The following is a 24,142-nucleotide window of genomic DNA, read 5'->3' on the forward strand; positions in this document are numbered from 1 at the left end:
CAAATCCTAAGTGTACAGCTAGATAAAATTCCACAAAATGAGCACATCTACATACTCAGCACACCATGCTGGTCCATACCGTTTGCCACAGATCTGTAATGCTATTAAGGTTGGTGCAAAAGTAATTGCAGTTTAAAAAGTTAATTGCAAAACCCGCAATTATTTTTGCACCAACTCATATTACAGAAGGGGCACGAGACCATTTAGAAATCTTCAAGCAGTTTGACGTTGTGTGTAGTATTGTGTTATACAAGAGTTTCATTCTGACAGCTCGGAAACATCTGCTCCTTCACCAGTTAGGTTAAGAAAACACCACTGAATACAATGAATACATTACAATTAACTTATCCATCCTACTCTTGATGGACACTTGGACTGTTTCCAGTTGGGGGCTGTACTTCAGTGAACGTACTTCTGTGAACGTACTCTTTTACATGTCATTTGGTATGCTGGGCCACAGGGCACACACATATGTCAATCTTCAGAAGGTAGCTGACTGCCACTGTTTCAAAGTGTTTATACTCCCACCAGTTGCTCTGCATCTGCGTCAACACTTGGTATTGTCAGCCTTTTAAATTTTAGTCATTCTTGTGGTCTCATGGTTTTATTACGCATTTTCCTGATGACTAGTGAAGTTGAACACTTCTGCATATGTCTATTGGTCATTCAGAGAGCTCTTTTGTAAAGTGCCTGTTCAAGCCTTTTGTCTATTTTTCTATTGGGTTGATTGATTTTTTTGTATGGATTTGTAGAATTTTAAATGTATTCTAGATAGAGTTCTTTATTGCATATATGTGTTGTAAATGCCTTCTCTCATTTGGTGGCCTGCCTTTATACTTTCTACTCTGGATGAACTCATTTTCACGAAGACCAATTTGTAAATTTTTCCTTTATGGTTTCTTTATTTTGTCCTGTTTTAGAAATCTTTGCCTATTTAAGAAATGTTTGACTTGTTTAAGATAAAATTGTGAAGGTAATCTTCTGTTTTCTTCTAAAAACTTTATTGTTTTGCCTTTTACCTTTAGGTCTCTTATCCATCTCAAATTAATTTTTTGTGTACGGTATAAGGTAGTGACTCCAATTCATTTTTTTCCATACAGCTATCCAATTGACCCAGTGCAATTTATTAAACAGCCCTCCTTTTGATCACTGTATTTTAATGTTACCTGCATCACAAATCAGTTGACTGTATATGCGTAGGTTTATTTCTAGATGATTTATTCTATTCCATTAGTCTATGTCTCAACAGATATTTGTTGAATGAGGATTCTTATTTAAAAAGTGTTACTTAACAAAGGTTAGACAGGACACTATTTCCATGGTTATTCTGCTGTGTGACTTTCCATAAATTTAAACTCTCTGATAGTTAGTATCCTCATTTGTCAAATAGGGTTCCTGCTCCTTTCTCACAACAGGGATGTTGGAAGGATGGACTATAATTGCTCTTTAGAAAATATTACACAAGCACAGATTATACAACTGTCATTTACTTGCTTCATGATCGTAGGTTGGATATGTTTAGGGCATCAATATTCTCTCTTCTGAAATCATACTGTCTCCACAGGTTGAGAAGGGAAAGCAGTCCCTACGGACAAAGCAGGAGGGAGAGAGAGAAAGCCAGCAGACTTGTGGCGATAGTGGAAATCGAAATGAGATGACACTAAAAGAGAGAGAAAAACTCAGGAAATTCTTTGGGGTCTCATTATACAGCTTTTACTTCTTAATTACAGATTCTATTGCTGTACTGCTGCTTTCATTTCTCCTGTGCAAACTGTAGGAGATTTCACTTTTGTTTGGTATCAATTTCCTCACACCTTTTCATTCAAAGCTTCAACCAATCTTATCAATGCCTGGGAGAAAATCTGAAGGGAGAATACTTCACACCAATGAATCTTAATCTGGTTTTGTTATCTCAGGGTAGTTCTAATTAACAGGTTTAGGAAACTTGTCCTATGGAAATTCAATTTCATTTCTATAAAAAGTGAAAGGCACACACAGACATAGATGTACGCACACACAGGTAAACACTCTTACCTGGGAATAACACTATACCTCAGGTAGCATTTCACTGTTTTATCCTAGCCTTTTTGCTCACCTCTACCATAATTATTTGTCCTACTAAATTGTATATGTTCAAAAATCTCTGTCTCCTTACAGGCAAAAATTACGTACTTTACCTCTTTACATCTTTTGCATTTACCGTGGGCATAAAGTAATAAATGCTTTCTTAAATTAACTTACGAAAGGAAATATAAATATTATAAAATAGAGTGCAATAACTCCAAAAAGGCTAGAAATCTGCTCCTATAAACAATGTTATTAAATTTTTTAGGCTTCTAGAGAATTTCTTAATAGCTTTGAAAATTCAAAAAGTATCACAAACTTTCCTTCCTTCCTGTCAACTTCGGGCTATTTCTCCTATGTATGCTGCTATACAGATATCAAATTATATCACATTTTATTTTTCAGTCAAGCAAAAATTTATTGAACACCTACTTGTGCTAGGTATGCTGCTTAGTGGAAAGACTATGCCACTGAGGTCAGACATACCCACAAAGATCTAGAATATGTGGTATGAGGAGCAACTGTGCATTGCTGAGGTGATTCTTTTTTATATTCAGGCAAGCATACAGAAAATATAGAGAATAGTAAATAATGTAACGAACAGTCATATATCCGCTTGTATTTATATGTCTGATTTCCCTATTAGACCATCAGTTCTTTGAGGGCAATGATGCTTTATCTTGCATGTTGTGTGCCTAACACAGAACTGGGCACAAGTGGGCACTCAATAAAATGATTCAAGAAGAAACAAACCAAAACATGGCACAGCTTGAAGCTTTATTTTTATTTAATTGAGATCATGTCCTTTTCTCACATTTCCTTCAAAGCCTCTAAAATAACCATGGAACTAACCTCTTCTGTTACTGCGTGACATTCCCAATCACCTTCTATGGACATTCACTGCTTTATTTCCCTCAAATAGCATCCTTTGACTGCTCAATACTCGTATGACTTTTCTGTTTGCACGTTTGTTTGGCTCTACCACGTCTGTCGGTCCTTGTATTTTCTCCCTTCATGGCATCGATACCTGGGAAGCACTGGGAATGTATGCTAAGGGATCCCTAGAATGACATGCTTTCCTCCATCAACAGAGAGATTTAGCAAAGTGTTAAAGCAGGAGGAAGACAAGACCTTTTCAATTCCCTTTTCTGGAACTGACTTCAAGTCCTGTTAAAGGAATCATTTGACCTTCTTAAACATACTCCCTTTAGGGAAGGGAGAAAAAAGGGGAGGGGGGAGAGAGGAAGGCAAGACTGACACCACATGTGGAAAGAAGGCCAGCTACATTTCCTACTGAACGGAAAGAACTCTCCAAGTTAATCTGCTGATGGCATCAGCAGACAGACAGGAATGTAACACTGAGGCATGAACCTAAAAATGAACAAATGGTACTAATTTGCTAAACCTCAAGAAAAACCTAGTCATTAATTTTCTGTTTATGGTGAATTGTAAATGAACAGTCATAAAAATACCTACTAAAACAGTTAAAACCAAAACCAAACATCTGTAGTTTCTGTAATGGATCTGTATTTTCTGTGTAACAGTTGAGCTGTGAAATAGGTAAAGATTTTAAAAAGTGAAATTCCCAGGGTTTGAAAAGGTATAAACTGGCACTATTCTTCTTAAGGTAAATTTGGCAGTGCAGATCAAAAAACCATCAAGTTTTGAAAATTCCTTTGACCCAACAATTCCAGGAATTTATCTACAAAGGTTTTTAAAAGAAAATTCACTGTATTATTATTTGAAATAGCAAACAATCTAAATGCCTACACGTAGGGGATCTATTAAAGTTTGATAAATCCCTATGAAGGAATATTCACAAAACACAAATACACTTATGAGTATTCCTTCACAGGGATTATCACCTTTAACAAATAGGAGAAGAAAGCAGTTGTCAAAAAAATGTTTTTTTGGTTGCATAACTCTTTTTATCCACCAAATGAAATCTAGGTTACAAGCTTAAATTAAAAAGAAACAATAACAACAATCAAAGGTGCTCTTTTTAAAGTGAGGGTGGGGAAACTGGAATACTGCCCACTCATCCCAGGGGCTACTCCTAGGAACTTTAGGGCTTCAAGGAACATGTTTTGAAAACCACTACTCTTCAAGAACATTTGTTGTGAAAAAAAGATCAAGATTATAAAATGACTGCATTTTTGTAAAGAAAATTATACATATGTTTTGCAAAGAAAATTATACATATGTAAAAATCATACATATTTATATATCATACAATGAAGAATGGTTAGAAAGAGATACATAAAATGCAAACAGCGCTTATCTTTGAGTGGTGGGTTTATAGGTAATTTGTATTTTCTTAGTGCTTGTATGCTTTCTTTACCATAGATTTTCTACAATTAGTATGCATTATTTTCATAATAAGGAAAATAATATTAGTTATTTTTAAAGTTGCACTTTAAAGTTGGATCTTTCTGTACCATAAGTTTTCCATATCCCTTTATTTCAGTTGGTATTTTAAGTATTGACAATTCTTTAGGTGCTTGCTCAATTGGAGAAAGATGTCTTTTATCTAACAATCGAGGAGGTTATTAAAATCTGGGTAAATGGACTCTTACTGGCAAGTTTCTCTGCACCCTTATTATAGATTTTTTTAATGCTAAGTTGTGGGTACCTCTCTCAAAAGTACACTATGCTGATTTCTGTGTCTCTTAAAATGCTGTTCAATTTCTGGGAAATGTTCATCCCCCATTCTTCAAATGGCTAAATCATTCTCAGGTTTCAGGTTTTAGGAGAGACCTTCAGAGGTCTTCTGGGACTACGTTAAGGAAGTATTCTCAATCATTGCACTGTTTCTTTCCTAGCACTTAAAGCAATTTGAATTATATATCTGTTTACTTATTTGTTACCTGTCTCACCAACAAAACCGAAGTTTCGTGCAAGCAGAGACTATGCCTATTATTTGCCAATATATTACACAACACCCAGCATAACACCTAGCAATTGTCCATAAATACTTGTTGACTAACTAAATGTTTGCTAAAATTTGAATTTGGAGACTCATAGGGACTCACGTGGTTTAAAATAACCTTTGCCACACTCTTGCCTAAATGAGTTGGCAAGACGCTGTTTTCAATACTGTTTAAATTTCTGATAACTTCAATAATAGCCCAGAGTCACGTAAATGGGGCACATTGTATAATGGCTGTAACATCTGATCCACAACTCACAAGAGGCACTAGGTCTGCTGAGATGCCTGCATCTGGACTACTGATCCTTTCTCATGTGTCATTTGGAGAATAAACATTCTATAACAGAGAATGATATTTGCCACATCAATATTTTCTACCGCTTTCCCCAGCCCCACTATTACTTAAAACTGAAGCACACTAATGAGGGCTAATTTCAATTTCCTGATATTTATTACATGTCATTCCATACACATAATGATGTGCAGCCACTGAATTATAAACTCTCTTTGTTCAGGAACCTGAACAGTGTGAGCTACTATTTTGAGCACAATTCAAATAACAGGGGCTCCAACAATGGCAAACCAACAGTCTCAGAAGAGCTCTTGCAACTAAATGGAAAACTTAAAAACACCAAAACAAACAGTGTAAGAAAAATAACCATAGAAGGTACCAAATAAGCATAGAGACATAACATTTAAAATACTTCCAAATATTTGGTTTCAAAGCATAAATGGAGCATGTGGGCTTTCCACATCTTTTTCTGCCAAGTCCCAGGAAAAACTGACCATACCTTAGTCATCTAACACAGCTGTTAGGGCTGATCTTCAAATATTTGGTTTCAAAATATAGACCTATTTGCACTTTAAAACTCGGCTGCCTGCGTACTCCCACTGTAGTATTGCAGTGAGATAATCCTTTCAAAGTAGGCTGCTGGCAAAAACAGGTCTTTATTCATGGTGAGAACTGCTTCAAATGTACACAGCAAAATGTTACCCTAAGTCCTAAAGTCAATTGTCAGAAAAGATAATTGCTCTGGCATCAAAATGCTTGGGGGTGTGGGGGGGAAAGGCAGAGGCTGAATTTCACCAGTTATTTAAGTTAAGGAGAGAGGGTGAATGTGAGATGTTAAGATTCTAGAAGCAAGGAAAAAAGTTTATTATGTGAGTTTTACTTAAAATCGTTGACTTCCTTGAGCTGAGTTTCTTGCTGAGCGTATTGTTCTTCTGGGTACTCCAATACAAACCATCAAATCTGCCTCACTTTGGGTTGCTGGACGGTCCAAGCCACAGAACAGAATCTTAGTCTAGAAATAAGTCAAGTGGCTTAAAATAACCTTCGCCATACTCTCGTGTAATTATACTTGTTTTCTAGGACTGTGTACAAGCATGGCTATCTAGCTGAAGCCCTACACTTCTGATAGTTATCTAACACTATAAAGTAACACTAGGAGACTGGGATGATAGGTGATACACAGAGCATCTTTCACTCTTCTGAGCAGACATCAACTCTGACTGACCAATTTCAACTGGCCTGATTTATCTTAACTTTTAAGATGGCAGCCACTGAAAATGCCTATACCTTTATGAACCATGTTGTTTTGTTTCCATTCAAATCTTGTAATTTAAACCTTGTTCCTGAAAGAGGCACTCAAAAAAAAAAAAAAAAAAAAGACACGATAGTACAACTTGGAAAAGGAACCATATTTGACATCTTAGAAAACAGTAGTCCATCTTCACCCTATTCTTCTAATAAGTGTTACACAAATGGAAAGAATAAGACTTAGAATGGTTAAGAAATTAAGCCTGAGTCACACAACTGATTAATGGGGGAACTGGAAATTTTTTCCATTTCCCAATTTAGCATTCTTCCTTTGCAGGCAGCCGTAGGGGTGCCCCAGACCAATTAAATTCCACGGTAGATAACAAACCCCTTCTTAACCTTACCTCTTTATGCACCTTCCAACTGTCTACTGTCACATTGAAGAGAGCTTTGAGGGCCTCGATGGCACAGTCCGTCTCCTGAGGTGAGAGAGGAGGTCCATTATGGTCTACGGCCGATTCATACTCATCGGTCCACTTGATGCTAAAGGCACTTTCCAAGATCTGGGTTAGCAGCGGTAGTCCCTGGAGCTCGTAGCGCAATTGTGACCTGATGTCGGTGTGCAAAAGTGACAGGAGGAAGAGCAAGCGCAAGTCAAAGCACTTAATGTCACTGATAAACTTTCGGTCCTTGCACTTTCTTAGGAGGTTACAGAGCTTTGCAGCAAGGTTAAGTTCCAGGCTGAGCTGCTGTGCCATCTGACTGTTGAACACTATGTTACACAGACATTTTAATGACTCCACAATAACTGGGAACTCGGACACCTTCTCCAAAGAATCATCCGACTCATTTAGCTTGGCTAGTCGCAGCAGTATCTGCATATTTTCCTTGGTTGTTACAGGAACTAAAATCTTTTTGTCTCTGGAGAGAATGCGGAGAACTTCCAGGCAGGACACTTGACATGTTGTTGGGATGTCCCTGACGAGGACTTTAAATATGCCTTCACAGAGTTTCTGAGAAACAAGAACAAGAATGTTAAAATCACTATTTGGTTTAAACGATTTAAAATAGAATGTTTCTCTACCAATGTATTTAATAGCAGTTCAAGATCTGGCCAGAAAAGATTGTTATTATTTTTAAATCACAAAATGTTAGAACTGGAATATATTTGGTATACTTCTTTCACTTGACAGATATAGAAATTGAGGGCTAGAGAGGTTAAGTGACTGGTGCTGGGCCAGGGTGAATTAGTGGGCCAGACAATATTCTTTCCATAAAATCACTTATTCTCTTTTAAACTGACTAATTTCGAATTTTCAAACAGCTTTGTTCTCAATGGATTTTTAATATCAGACTACACAAAATATCAGGATGGAAGACAATCAGTCTGAATCATAGCTGTTCCCTTCCCAGAAGTGACGATCAATGTTTCGAGATTGGGTTCACAATTGCTCACACGTACAGGCTCTTGTAAAAAGACTTAAAGAATGATGCATTTCTGCCAATTTCAGCTGTGCTATTTCTTCTGAATTTATCGTTCTGTGGCAGTAGTCTCCTGTTTTATAAACCTTAGTTCTCTTTAGCTAACTAATGTAATAACATTTAAACATCACGTGACCCCAAAGAAGATCTGAAGGGTCACAAAAATGCCAAAAATGATTCTAAGTTGGATTCCAAAGAGAGCTTAGCTAGCATATATGATGCCTTTGAGCCAATCACGAAAAGATGCCCCTCTCTAGGCTGACTAACTGCAAAATTATTCCTCCTAGGTGGACAGATTACAAAAAAAACCCTCTTCCTCTGAACCCAAACACATGGCTTGGGTTCAGAGTGTGGGCAAGGTCTTTTTTCCCCCTTTGTTCTCTTGGTGTAGAGCACAGATTACACAAATATATGTAGTAGTCCTGGTTCCAAATCTTGCTACCACTATATCAGAACAATTCTTTTAGGATGGTCCCAAAGTATTCTATCTTGAATTTTTTGAAAAACAGTTTCTTTTATGGTTGTCAAATTTAAGAACTACTGAGCATTCTCTCAAAAGTCAACATCCAGCTTTCTTCTCCATAAACTGCAGGTCACGCCTTATACATGAAGCAAGCAGGTTTATAACCATTCACTGCTAACCAGTTCTGTATCGGGTACATTTTATAAAAACAGCAACAATTATGACCAATACAAAATTTTACAAAGTTTCTATTAGCCTATCCTCAGACTTTAACTCTTTAAAAAGAGGCTATCTGTGCAGGTCAAGCATTATGGTTCAGGCAGGAACCCCAGGCTATGTGCACCTTCTTCTGCATCCCAATCACACAGTTACGGAGATGAAGCCAAAATTACGGGTGCTATGTTCTCTAGATGGAGGTGGGAAGGAAATAACCTGACAAGCTAACAAATTTTTGTAACAATGTCAACTCTATCCCTGCCGTATCTGATAAGAAGAAGGGTTTTTTGGTTAATGTTTTAATACCATTGTTAAATCATTTTTAAAAACAATACAGTTTTGGAGTAGGGGTAAGTATAACGTGCCCATTACTGGAAATATACAAAACGGAAAAATTTTCTCCAGTTTCAGATCTTTCACATTCAAGACCAAAAAAACCAAATTCTACATATTATTTCTTACCTGTCACATTCCTGAGGGTGGATTCTAACAACCTTTGCTCCCACGTAATTTTATTCAAAAGGGAAATCATCTACATTCATATTTAAGATGTAATAAATAATTATAAAACATTATATATGTGAATTTGGAGTTCTACATAGCTTATAAAACACAGACATTTTTACCCCCTTCCTTTCTAAACCAAAACCCAAACCAAAACAAACAAAAAAATCTATGGGCAACATGGCTTTTTTCTTGTTCTCCCTTCAGTCTCAAGAAAAAAAAAAAAAAGCGAAGCATGAATAGAAATTGGAATAGGCAAGGCTATAAAACAAAAGGACTGTGAAACTCTGGGCCATAAGGCAGCTACATGGAAAATATTAGAGGTGCCTACAAAATTTATAGTTAAAAACTGCCTCATCCAACTTCTTGCAGGAGATCAACGAGCAACCAAAGAGAACTCGTTTTAAAGCAGTTTTCAATCAAATCAACCCAGTTTTAAAGTAGTCTTCTGAAACATGTCACTTCTCATTACACACTTGCCTCACATAAGGACTGTGAGGTAGCTTTCTGCTATGTCTCTTGAAAAGTAATACCACTTCTTGGACAATGACTCTTCCCCCATTTTCGGTATTACAACTTTAACAAAAATCAAAGACACTCAAAATATAACAAAAGAAGTGATATTTAATAGACACACTCATTGCTTTACTCAATATAATCATTTCTAGCCAGAGAATATTATAAAGAAAAATTAAGAAATCATGTACCACATTTGGATGAATCAGAAAAGTTTTGCTTTGCACGTGTACACACACCGAGCAAGAGGACTGAAGATACAGTATTCGTTACCATCCCCCCTCCTGTTGTGTGCACACTGCTTCTGTGTTTCAACGCTGCTCTTGTATTTCGCTTTTATTTTGCCCTAACAGTGTTTTTCTGTGCTCTGGCTATTTTTTCATTGATTTTCGTTTCCCCAAAACATGCCCTATCTTTCCATAGCACCTTGCTGCCCACAGGTGCTGCTGAAATGAGCCCAGTGTCCCTACGGACGCCGCTGTCAGAATCCCCTTCCAAGGGCTCCAAACTGACTCCCAGTCCCCTAACCAGATGTCCTGAGCCACTTCGCCCACTGAGCCTTCAGCATGGCATACCCAGCCACGGTGTCCACCAGGCAGAACCCCACTCTTTTTCTAAGGCTTAGTTTGAGAACTGAGGGGTCCACAAGCCTTTCCCGCCACTCCCTCCTTTGCTTTCTTTCAGTCTGTGCCTCCAACAGCACTCAGTTTCCATCTTTTTATACAAGGAGCTGTTGGGGCATCTCGTTCCTTCTCCAGCCTCCTTGAGAACAGAGGCTGTTTCACCTGTGTCCCGGGGCTGGCCCAGGTGTGCTGTAACTATGTGTAAGGGCAAGAGAACCACAAACTCCCGAAGATTACCTGCCTTAAAGTCTACCACCTGACTCTCCAGCACTTTCCACAGACTGAATGCTTTGTATTCCTCCTCCACCAGACTCCTCCCCCCCCATCAAGTCTTCTCTCCTTCTGTTTGCAAGTAAAATAAACCATCATTATGTTACATTTTAGGTACAAACTATTTGTATTTACTTTCGAAGTATTCATTTCTTCAAACTTGTTTTTATTGTTTGACTGATATATTTTTAATCTAAAACTTATTTTGCTATCTTAGATAATCAAAGAACATACTTTTTTCCATTAAAATTAAAGGAAATATTTTCTGATTTAACACCTTTTTGAGGCCAGGTTTTCAGGAATGAACTAACGTCATAAAGCAAAGGTTCGATATGCTGACAAAGTATAATTACTAAAAATCAAAGAGTCTGAGAAACGGTCCTTTTAAAATGCTCATTAGCTTAGTAAGTCATGGTTATTTCTATAGTGTGCAAGACCCAGCAGCAGAGACTCAAGAGTAAGATCCCAAATGGTTCCCCAATGCTAATACCAGTATTGCCCTCCAAATTTCAGTAGCTTGTTCCTGAACTGAAACCCTAGCGTCCACTACAGCAGTGATTCTCAAACTTCAGCATGCATCATACTCACCTAAAGGGACTGTTAAAACCCAGACTGTTGCACCTCACCCGAGTTTCCGATTCAACAGGTGTGGAGTGAGGAGGCTCCACAACCGGAACTTTTAACAAGTTCCCAGCTGCTGCTGTTGCTGCTGGTTCACCAGCCACACTCTGAGAACCACTGAACTATAGTTAACAGCGGCCTGATGTAACTTGGATGTTAGCGGGTACCGGTAAACTGAGAGTAATTGACTGGGTAAGGCCAGAAAAGTAGGTGGAGGGGACAGCAATTCGCACAAATACCTCCACTTCTCCTTGACTGTCCTGTGCTGAAGATGTACATGGGGGGCAGGGAGAGGAATGAGATGTCCTTGTCTGGTCACATTACTTTTCTTAAATGTTAAGAACTCCTAGAGGTATCAAGCATATTATTGTTTAAGGTCAGAGGTCCTGGGCTTGAAATTTATTCAATTTACCACCGACTCTAGAATCAGAACAGTGTTGTGATTAAAAGCAGGGGTTCTGGATTTAAATTGCTTGTGTTCAAACCTTGGTTCTTCTACTGTCTTCTAATGGTGTGACCCTGGCAAGTTACTTAGCCTCTCTGGGCCTCACTCACTGTAGGAATGAAATGACAGCACACATGAACAGCACTTAGAACAGTGGCTGGCATGTGGCAAGTGTATACTGCAGGTTATCTGTTATACATTATTGTAAGATAAAATTTCAAAGTCCTCAGCTCAGCATTTAGGATCTTTTAATCTGCTTTTGAGTCTTCTCTTTCGTAGTGTTCCCCTATCAAACCCTTCTCTTTAGCTATATTCCTTTCCAAATTACCTCACATTGAGCTGTTTTGCTTTCTAATTGCCTCCCCTCTACCTCATCCGTCTTTTTCCCTCTTTGACTATTTTTTAACCATTCTCTAAAGCTAAGCTTAAAATTCACATTTGATATAAAGCTTCCCCTAACCATTTCACCCCACAACATTCTTTCTTTCCAAAGAAAACCCAAACCACAATTTGTAGCAATCATTTGGTGCTCAGCACATTCTTCCTGTTAGTTTTCTTCTTGAGTTTGCCTCAACTACAAAAAGCTCTCTGAAGGCGGGAAGGAAATCTTTTTTTTTTTTTTTTTCAAATGAGAGAAGAAAATGTACTGCAGTGGCTTTTGAATTAGAAAGAGCTGGATTTAATACCCATTCTGCGACTGTGCAATTCAGACGTGTTATTTAACTTCTTTGACACTCACTTTCCTATTTGTAAAATGGCAGTAACATCACCTGTATCTCACAGGGCTGTTGTGAAATAGACCCTGGGACATAATAAACATTCTTTGAATATAACTATTTCTTCATAATCCTTGTAGCCCTTAGCAGAGCAACTAGCATTAAGAAGTTCCCCAAATCTAAAGCATTAGTAGAGGTCTATTAATGTTGTCTTGACACTTCTTTCTAAGAAGGAAAGAGATGTAGTAAAGGCTATTTTTGTGACTGTACTTGTAGGATGGTTTGTCCCATTGAAAAAAAAAGTCTTTTCACACAAGTAGCAGAAATTATGCATCTTCACATCGTGTTCTTTTTTCTGAAGAGTTTAAATTACTTTCATATATGTGTTCTTTAAAATGTAGAATGAATCAAACTACTAACGTAAATAGAAAAACATTTATGATTATACTTCATAGTATATTTTACATGCAGTGGACAGATGGGTTTCTAATCTTCAATCAGTAACAGGTAGACTTTGACATAGTTACAATCATCATGTGCATATAGTTTTGTTCTGACTTTTAAATTTAACTTTTAATTATAAGCATTTTCCACATTGCTACAGTCCTTATAAACATAACTTTAAGTGAATGCAGTGTTAAATATAACTGCTGCTCTCAGTAAGTCTCCAGCATGAAACACAGCAGAGTTCAGAAACAGCAGTGAACTTAGTCAGAATGGATGGCTTCACAATTTCAGTAATTATCATAATATTGTTTGCTTATGTGCTTTACAGTTTACAAAAAACTTGCATATGTCGCTCAACCTAAGAAATGCTTATTGAACACTTGATATGTGATTCTTTAAATGATTGCCTAAGGACACTTAGCTAAGAAGTAGAAGGCCAGGACTCAATCCCGATCACGTGACCCCAATGTGCTTTCCACTGTCAGTTAACGACTGTGCCATAGCTGTCTCTCGTTTATTCACTGTGCTCTTGAGCATGTCCCTTAATTAGGCCCCTTTCTTCATTGATACCATGCATTAGGACTTTCTAGGGCAACCTTCTTCCACTTCCAGAATGGCAGGCTATTCACTGTGAATCTGTAAAACTACGATCAACTTAGGCTTTAGTATGAAACGAGCAAAATGTGCTGTGCAGCATATGTGGGCATTCAAATGATCTATCATGACTTACATATGTACTGTCTTAAAAAGTGATTTCTAAAAATATTAAAAGTCAAGTTTTATACATAAAGAAAATGTGTTTGCCTAAAAGACACACATCATAGTCTACCAGTCTGGCAACGCAGAAGAGGTCAGAAAACACTTTTGAGACAAGTGTTACCCAAAAATGTCTGCAGATTGGTGTCAGTGTACAAACCATTACTAGACTATGCTGAGATAGGTACGTGAGTTGAGACAGGTATGAAAAATTAAAAGTATGCATTTAGAAAACTTTATAGTATTTGACTTTGCTGTGACACCCAAGGATGTGATTATTATTATTTTTTTAATGATTCATTTAAATTGTATTTTACAAAACTACCGGTTTACTACTACAAATTAGGAAAAAATAAACAAACAACAAAAAACTTGGTCCTTCATCACAAATAGTTTGAGAAGTACTATTCTAGAGAATGCGTTTTATACTGTGTAAGTTTTCTTCAATTATATGACCAAGGTAGTAAAACTAACTCAGATCTCAAGAGTAATTGGGAAATAATATAAAGGTTCATACATATGCTTATCGAAGACTTAGTTTAATTGTTAGGCATTGTGGTGAAAACTGACAGCTGTCCACCAAACCCGTTCTCCTCCTCTGGTCCAGTGACAACTGTGGCGAGGCCCAGGGCAGCCAGCTACAACACATTCCTCAGCTGTTCCCTGTGGTCACACGACTGAGCTCTTGCCAATGACACATGTGCGCACACTGTATGCCACTGTCAGGTTTGGGCCTTTAAGACAGTGGGCCTGCCTTCTCTACTTTCTCGTCCCCTCCTGCAGCCCAGAACTTGAAAACGGAGCCCAGTACAGGCAGGGACAATGCTCGGGTGGTGAAGCATGGCTTCACACTTGGAAAGACCCTGGGCCGCTGAGCACACTTATGGAGCTGAGCCACCACCTGCCTGGATGGTCACCTTAGAACCGCTACTTGAAAAGGTACTAAACACCTATCTTCCTTAAGTCATTTCTGTCTTGGGGTCCCTTTGTTGCAAGAGCTTAGCTTTACATTTAAATGGAATGTTTCTTCGAGATATGGTGTCCCATCAATGCCCTCTACAAAACCTCTTGTATCATCATTCCATCAGTACCAGAAGTTATACTTCACCTGAGTGACTAGGCAACTACTCTCTACATCCAATACTAAGAGTTAGGCCAACTGGGCCTGGTTGTGCCATGGCTAGGTAGCATTTTTATTTGTTCATCTAGTCATCTGTTCATCAAGAATTCACCAAGTGCCCGTTTAATAAATCCAAAGCAATGTCCTTGGTACTGGGGAAGGCAATGGTGAAATTCTGAGGAACTCAGAACTAAGTGAGGGCGAATTACAAAGAAACGCAAGCTGTGGATTAATCTGGTAAGTGCTCTGATAGATCCAGACCAGTTTCTCAGCCTCGGTACTATTGATATTTTGGATTAGATAATTCTTTGTTGTAAGAGGCTGTTCTGTGTATTCTAGAATATTTAATAGCATCCCTGGCCTCCACCCACTAGATGCCAATAACACCCTTTCACTACCACTACCACCCAGTCATGGAAATCAAAAATATCTCCAGAAATTGCCAAATGCCTCCTGGGGAGCAAAACTGACCCCCAATAGAAGCACTGATTTGAGTGTAAAAAACTATGACAATACAAATCTAAGGCACCTAATCCAATCTCATGGGAGGGAAATGGACCAATTCAGGGAAACACTTCCTACGAAAGTGGCATCTAAGATGAGACCAGAAACGTACATATTTAATCTCTATTCAGTCATTTAACAAATATGTGAGTGTCTACTATATTAAAGACATTGTGCTACGTGATAGGTGCAGAGTAGTGAAGAAAACAGACATGATTCTGTCATGTGTTATGGGGGTCACAGTCTAATGCAGAAGACAGACAATAAACAAATGAAAAATATGCAATTAAAATGTTACAAGGGAAATGAACAGGATGCTATGATAGAAAATAACTGCAGAAAGGATCAACTTTAGACAGAATGAAGCCACGATCTGATGGCGAGAGGCTGCTAAATGTGTAGAGAGTAGAAGAAAGAGCATCGCAGGCAGAGCCTGGGGTGTGTGAGGTCCTGAACGCCAGTGGGAGTGATGCTAATGGCAGTTCTGTGAGACAGAAGCTGGGACCAGAGCAGGTGAAGTTTTTTAGGCCCTGATAAGGAGATTAGACTTTAAACGCTACGAAAAGTCACTAAAGGAGTTTAAGCAAAGGAGAAATACATTTAAAATTTTGAAAAATCACACTGGCTGTTGTGTGGAAATGGATTGGAGAGGAACAAATGCAGCTTCAACTAGAGCGGCCGCAGTGGAGAGGGAGAGAGGTGGACTGACTACCTATTTCTGAGGAAAAACTGACAGTACTTGCTATTTGTTGGGGAGAGGGAGGTCCCTGGCTTAAGCAGCATAGTGCCTTTTATTGAGAAGGGGTGATCAGAGGAAGAACAGGTTTGAGGAAAATTCTGTATGGACACATTAAGTTTGCGGTGCCTACAGAGACGTCAAGTAGGAAGCTGAATGGACGTGGCTGGAGCCCTAAGCGGCCATCAGCGTTATGCCTGATGATGTATAGTGAGTAAAGGCACTTCGAGCTACAAGGATGGATAAGGTAACCTAGAGAAACATGTATAGAAAAAAGGAAGTCTAAGATAGAGCCCTGAAAAATGCCAACACTGAGGGGCTGGGGGAAGGAGATTAGGAGGTAGCAGCTGGAGAGGCAAGAGGAAATCTAGGAGTGTGACGTTTGGAAGACAAGACAAAAATGCATTTTATAGAAAGACTAGTGAATTTTTTCAAATGCTGAAGAAATATCAAGTGGTGCGGTATTAGGATTTGGCAATGTTAGATTACCAGCGTCCTCGAGAAAAGCCGTTTCCTCAGAGTATTTGGAGAGCGACAAAGTGGAAAGAGACGTACATACCTTTCAAGTCATGTGGCTATAAGGGAAGCAGAGAAATGGGATGATAACTAGAGAGAATAAGGAAGGTCAACAGAAGTTGTTTTTCTTTTGTTTTTAAAGAGAGGATATACTAGTCCACATCTGCACGAGGGGAATGAAGACTTTGGAATTAATCCAGAGGGAAATGGGAAACTTATTGCAAGGTATTAAGCATGGGAATGACATTAGATTGGTGCTTTGGAAACAGCACTGATGGTAACATGGCGAATGGATAAGAAAGGGGACAGAGCAGAACCAGTTAAGAAGGTGAGAAATGATTCAGGTTTGAACTAAGGCAGAGAAGTGGAAACCTAAGAGATTTTAAGGAAGAGGAACTGACTGAAAGAATGACTGACTGTCTAGGGTAGAGAAGAAAGAGGCGGCAAGGAGCCCCTCAAGTTCCTAACTCAGACAACTTGGTTGACAGTATTATCATTCATTTATGAGAGAAGGGACTCATTTCCTAAAGTTGGCAGCAAAAGGAAAATGTTACTGCCTGGTTGACATTTCTCTTTAACTGCTCCCGAGTGGACACCTCAAATCAAATGCATCGAAACTCATTAACTAGGAAGGGATCAGAGCCCCTGTAACTCACCTTTCCAAAACTCATACTGAACTACATATTGTCACATCATCCTTGATCCAGGCTGAAAAACTTACTGTCTACTACCTAGGCACCTTTTCTCATGTATTTCCTGTACTTACAATGTTTCTCAAACCCTAACCTTCCCAAATCATTTCTATCTTCAAAGCAAATGCCATCTCCCAGCAGGAAGTAACCTCCTCCACCTCTAAATCCAGAGTACTTAATCTCTACCATTTGTATAGCACTTAATACCTCTGACCTTGAATTGTATTTATGGAGACTTCTCTCTCTCTCATCTGCTTTGGGGGGGGGGGGGCAAGATTTGTCTGATATATTTAGTTTTCTTCCACAGGTAAAAAGATGTTATCAAATATGATAAGTACTTCCATGCATAAATACTAAGTGTGAATCCTGAAAGCACTGTGTGCGAGACAGTATTACGTCCAGACATTCACTTGGTCATTAAAGCTCTGGGTTTAATTCCCAGTTACTACTCACTTACTTGTATGACTTTGAACTAATTGGTCAACTTCTATAATTTCCTTATCTACAAATTGGGGTATGATACTACCTACTTCAAAGGGTTGTTGAGGGAATTAAATGCGATAGTGTGTGTGTGCTGCCCTAGAATAAAGTAATTAACAACTGTTATTTAACACTATAACTACAATGCATGTGCCACATATAGTATTATCATACATTTTAGTAAGAGGCTACATGGCATAATGGAATATATGAGTTGCAGGTGAGACTTCACTTTGCTATTTATTTATTACCTGTGAGATCTGGGCAAGTTATTTGGCTTTTCTGAGTTTCAGTTTCATTATGTGTAAAATGGGGACAATACCTTCTGTGTTAGTGTTGTTTTATTAAATGAGATGATGGTACACAGTAAGAGCTAAAATCATAAATTCCAAGAGCAAGACCTATAATTAAAGGTCTCAGCCAAAGGCAGTATCTTAAAGGAAGCTTGTTTTTTTGTGATTGAAACAATAAGCCTACATGTAGATATGACATCTAGTTTTATCCTCAACATCAGTGCTTATCAAAACAATTTAATGTGCAGAGGTTCTCAAAAGTCTTTACTATTGGTTGGTGAAATTCAGGTAAAGACTCACAGATTAACTTGGAATAAAAATGGGCCAATGACTGACTAAATAACCAAATCAAAATAAAACAGTGAACAGAGAAAGTGAACACTGCAAAAGACAAGGACTAATGTCTGTTTTATTTATAAGAAACAGGAAAATGTAATAACTTTCCAGTTCAAGCTGGAAAGGGGCGCAGGTTATACACACAGCACAGGCACTGAATTCAATTTGGCAGTAACCCTACGACAACTGCAGGCCAAAAAAGAGCTTAAGAGCCAAACAAAATGAGTGTAATTTCCAGAATCAGAATGTTAAGAGTTAGAAGGGGCAATAGTGACTATTAATATGAACAAGCACCAGCAGTGTGAAAGGTTCTATTGAAAAAAAAAAAAAGGTTTTGTGGGAGAATAAGTCTGGGAAACTTGTAAGGTTATTAAAATAGTAAAGATTCTCAGATGTACTATGGGAAAAAAAACTTGTTTAATTTTTTAAAACTGCCATTTCCTTTATTTGACCACAGAATCCATTAAAAAATAATAATACCTAATATACTCAGGACTAGGGGATATTTTTTTATTTTACAGATATGAAAACTGACTCCCAGAGAGGCTAAATGATTTGCTTCAGGTAGCACAGAAAACCACAGTGGGAAAGGGGACTCAGATTCTTATTTGACTCAGTCTTATTCTCTTTTCATTCTATTGGTATCTGGCGATATATAAGAAACACAGCAACGATGGGTATTTCAACGTTAAAAGCAATTTTTTGTTACGCTACACCTGTGAAAGGAATTACTGGCTGATTTTTTTCTCCTTAAATAAACAGACTAAACATGGTTCTACTTATTATCATTTATGTTTTAATGTTTATGTTCTTCTATTGTAGTAGAATACCTACCCTTACATCCTCCCCCTTTAGAGTAATGGACTCCCCTCCTTTTCGCCCATTCTGTCTACACTGTTAGCCACACGCTTGACTTATGCTCTCACTCCATCAGCCAGGACTCCTATAGTGATGGGATAGAGCCCCGATCTTAAAATAGACTACGCACACTCAACTGGGAGCTGTGGCACAGTGCCAGGCATACTTAAAGTCACAGGACGATCCTGGTGCATCCTTTTAACCACTGTTTTACTATAAGATTGGGGTGGAGGAAAATTTATACATAAAAATAAACAAAGGCATTGCAAATCACAATACAAAAAGTCACATAAAATTTTAATATATATACAAAAAAAATGAGATCTCAAAGGAATTTTGTAGTTAAGGCAAGATCCCTTGGATGATGCCTCCACGGCCTCTCAAGGTTATCCCTACACTGTCCTCTGATGGACGTCACTGGATATATATTCCACAGGGATCTAATTTTAGTTCTTAACTGAAGCTGAAGGTCAGCCACCTACATCGGATAGTTCCAAACTTTTGCCCTCTGTGTATAGCACGTGTGTGTGTGCGCACGCATGCACAAGACAAAGACACACAGGTATTACATTCTAAAATAAGCGTCCTGTAATTAACAGTTGGAACAATGTTGTCAGTCACACAAGACAAACTTATTAAAAATTGTATTTTACAAAAACATTAAACAGTGACTGACTTACTGCCAGAATTCTAAAATGTGCTTTTAATAAAAGTTAGAGAATGAGGATTCTGGAGGTCAAATTTGGAATTTCTTTACAAAAAGCTAAAGATGAGATTTCCTAAATGAATACTCATGCAGCTGGGTCCAGCTGTATTTAGCTTAATATATCTCACACTTCGGGGTTTTTCCTACTTGGATGGGAGGCAACAGTAATTCTCACTTTTTATTGAATGGATACTGTCTTTATCAGAGAGGTTTGATCTCACTTCCTAAATTTCACCTCTGGTTTCCCTTCTTGCACATGCACCTCTTTCGGTAATACAGTCCTTCTGGCTATGTTCTGTATCATGCTGATCTCGCCAAAAATACTGAAAAGCGAGTTCAAAGTAATAACAATTATGTAAGCTTCACTCAAGTTTCTTTGCTAATTAACAATACTGAGAAAGACTTGTTGCATCATCAAGAGTTCATCAACAGGTTGGAAAGACAGTTTAGGTGTAAATGAAAGCTTACAAGACCAATCATTTGCCCTTCCTTTCTTGACTGAGGGCAGAAATGAGCATGTCAAAAATTTATTTCTCTTCAAATATAGTACCAGACAACTCTGCTTCTCTTAGTACTTAAGTAGGAGTCTTTATTGTTCAGAAAGCCCTTTTCTCCACTACCTATGCAAAACTTATTTTAGTATTTTAATACACTGCAAATACAGAAGTATCATTTGTTTCATATTAGAATTTACTGAATAAGGAAACATTATCTCATTTAATCTTTAGTGAATTCTTAGCACAAGCTATAGTATATTAACAAGGCTGGAAGACCGACACTCTGTCACAATGTATCTTGGTTGCTGACTGATACAGATCCTGGGCCCATTGCCTTCCACAGCCCTTTTGCCTTTTTCTGTGTATCAAAGTCTTGCCTATAAACAATTTTTTTGGAATTTTCTTACTTTGTCTCCAATGTCATCTACCCTCTACCCTCCAAAATGTAACTATTCACTCTGAACTAGTTATTCTATCTCTGAATCCTTTGTTCTCAGCTCTAGAAGCCCAGGCATGTATAAGAGACAGTCTGGGGCTCTGACTGTAAGCTGGTATTATGGGCGGAATGTGGGTATCCCCCCTAAATTCATTTGCAGAGGGCCAATGGGATGGAATTTGAAGATGGGGCTTTGGGGAGGTAACTACGATTAGCTGCAATCATGAGAGTGGGGCGTTGGTCCATTGGGATTAGTGCCCTTATAAGAAGAGACACCCAAGAGCTAGCTCACTCACGCTCTCCCCCAGCCCCTCTGCACAAAGAAGAGGACATGTCAGCACAGAGCGAGATGGCAGCCATGTACAAACCAAGAGAAGACACCGCAGAATGGACCTTGCCAACACCTTGATTTTGGACTTCCCAGCCTCCCAAACTGTGAAAAATAAATTTTTGTTGTTTAAGCCACCCAGTCTATGGCATTTTGTTATGGCAGCCTGAGCGGACTAAGACAACCAGGAACAGGGACAAAAAGGAAATTCAACTGTCTCAATGAGACAGTTGTGAGACTTTAGAGGTCTTCAAAGGCACAGCAACACATTAGTAGTATAGCCAAAAAAGCACAGAAACAGATTAGTTGGGTTTTTTTCTAGTCCCTAGTTCTACTATTTTCTCCACTTGAATCTGGACTGATTTATTTAATCTATCTGAAACTGAATTTTCTCGTGTATAAGAAATATCCCTATTTCACAGGTTACTGTAATTAATATAGATACTGTAAGGTGTAAGGCATCTTACAACTGAAGAAAAGAAAGCACCTGGGTTCAAACACTAGCTTTGCTCCTTGTGGCTATATGAGCCTGGGCAATTTATTGAAAACAGTGAGTCATTTCCTCAACTCTAAAAATAGGGATAACATCTAGGGCTTATAAATATTAAATGATATATTTAAAAAAATATCTAGCATAGTGCTTGGCATAGAACAGAGGCTAATAAATGTACATTACATCATAAAGGTGGCCCGATGGACAAACAGATCAGGAGACATTAACAGGCACACTCTACACAAGCCCAGCACGGGTAGGAAGTTTTCGCCCGCATTTGCCTTTTAATGGCAAAGGCACTGGAGAAAGCAAACTGCTGATGTTATAAATATAACATTGCAATTTTATATTAATTTTACGGATTCTATAATGTCCATTTAGAGTCTGTAGTGCCCATTATGGAGCACTTGTGTACAGAGCCCTGATACGGGCACACAATTCAAAATGCTCCCAATTTCAAATTCAAGTACACGCACATTATTCAAGAGAAATAAATTCTAAACAAGTGACAAGAAGTCTATTTTAGATTGAGGAGCTATAAAAGCACATGACTCAAGCTATTTATAATATTAGGGAGACTGAACATACGTTAAATGAATAACGGAATGTAAATGTGTAGCAATTTAAAGTGTGTATTAAAAAACTGGAGGATTATAGGGAATTTAGCCACTGAAAGCTTCTTGATAAATGTGAGTGTTGGGCAATAAGTCAGGAAAAAATGAGAGACGAAATGGCAGAAAGGAAGTAGGAAGACAAGCCAAATGGGGGACAGAGGCAGAGAGGGATATGGGCGAAGTGGGAGGATCAGATTTAGAGTTCATATAAAGTAAAAGCTTTCTAACAATTAAACTATCCAACAGCAGAGTGGCTGCCGTGAGCTTCCCATTACCAGAAGCATTCAGCCAGGTGTGACGACCCTCCCTGCGAGATCCCTGAGAAAGAACCACTGTGCTGGAAGGCATTCTGGGTCCCTTACTACACTGTGAGTTCCCCAAGGGACCCCTGCAGAGACAATCACTGAAGGAAGAAAAGAAGACAGAGGATCTGGTTTGAATCCCAATAATTCCACTCATTAATTGTGACCTTGGGCAAGTCAACCTCCATTTTTCATCTATAAATGGGGAAATTGGAAATACTAGGAATGGCTGGTCAGCCAAGAACTCTTTTCAGGGCCCTAAGAGGTGTTAATTAGTCAAAGATGTACAAGTTCTCCACTTTCCTTAGCACATGATCTAACTTTGTAAGAAAGAAAAGAGCTGACTGCTGAGAAAGAGAAACCTTACATTTTTGGCCAAAAAATCATCTCAGGAAACTAAAAAAAAAAAAAACTCTTCAGCACGTCTAACTCCTATAGGTCAAATCCTATACTGCTTATAGGGAGAGCTGTCACTAGATAGCCCACTAGTTATCCAGCCAGTCACTTACACTGCAAAGCATGCTCTTCTGTTTCCTGTCAATACCGATAATTAGTTCAACGTCAAAACTCTGTTTATGTTCCACATCAAGTCTCAAATTTTGGCTGCCTAAAATAAGAAAATGAATAGAATCGATTCATATGCTATACAACAGGTCAATTCCATCATTAATGAATGGCAGTATGGGGTAGCACATTGGATGTGGAGCCAGACTGCCTAGGCTTGACTCAGGGCCTGTTCCACTACACTAGTTTAGGCAAGTACAGCACCTCCTTGAATAACATCATTTTAGTATAATGTTGAGGAGATGCTGAGACGCCAGAGAAACTTAAGTCTTGTTTATATCAAATGGCCTATGATAAAATTGGTTTTGTTATACGTCGTTTCAGTTAAAGTCACAGAACATATATTATAGATGACATTAAGTAGGACTTAACTGTAATTTCTCAGTGTGCCTTAGTTTTCTCACCTGCAAAATAAGTAAAATAACAGTACCCACTTTATAGGCTTGTTGTGAGGATTAAAGTGTTAATATTCATTCAGTGTTTGGAATGATGCTGGGCATGTATGTTACCTACTAGTATTTAGTAACTTGATTGACATATCATTCACATATCATAAAGTTCACTGTTGAAGTGTAAAATTCATTGGTTTTTACCGTGTTTCCCCGAAAATAAGACCTAACTGGAAAATAAGCCCTAGCATGATTTTCCAGGATGACATCCCCTGAACGTAAGCCCTAATGCGTCTTTTGGAGCAAAAATTAATATAAGTCCCGGTCTTATTTTCGGGGAAACACATAGTATACTCACACTTGTGCAACAATTACCATTATCTAATTTTAGAACATTCTCATCACCCCAAAAAGAAGCCCAATATACCCATTAGCAGTAATTCCCCATTCCCCGCCCCCATAGCCCCCAGGCAACCACTAATCTACTTTCTGTCACTGCAGATCGGACTATTTTAGACATTTTGTATGAATAGAATCATACATTATGTGGCCTTTGTGTCTGGTTTCTTTTACTTAGCATGTTTTCAAGGCTCAGTCACGCTATAGCACTTGTCAGTTATTCTTTTTATGGCTGAATAATATTCCATTGTATGGATATAACACATTTTGTCTACCCATTTACAAGT

General features: G+C 38.3%; 1 protein-coding gene across 10 annotated transcripts in view; it reads right to left on the reverse strand.

The window, feature by feature from the left end:
• Window positions 1-24,142, reverse strand: part of RIC8B (RIC8 guanine nucleotide exchange factor B) — a 98,797-nt gene that overhangs the window by 56,525 nt on the left and 18,130 nt on the right. For all 10 annotated transcript variants that reach the window (XR_016020798.1, XR_012494085.2, XR_016020797.1 and 7 more), the window contains one exon: window positions 6,938-7,546. Coding sequence is in view for 5 of the 10 variants with exons in the window: in XM_019728441.3 (XP_019584000.1) it covers window positions 6,938-7,546 (609 nt within the window). In the remaining 5 variants the exon portion in view is untranslated. The remainder of the gene's footprint in view (window positions 1-6,937; window positions 7,547-24,142) is intronic.

This window comes from Rhinolophus sinicus, chromosome 1, assembly GCF_057876585.1.
Source record: "Rhinolophus sinicus isolate RSI-liver-muscle chromosome 1, RSI-T2T, whole genome shotgun sequence".
In the NCBI taxonomy this organism is placed as follows: domain Eukaryota; kingdom Metazoa; phylum Chordata; class Mammalia; order Chiroptera; family Rhinolophidae; genus Rhinolophus; species Rhinolophus sinicus.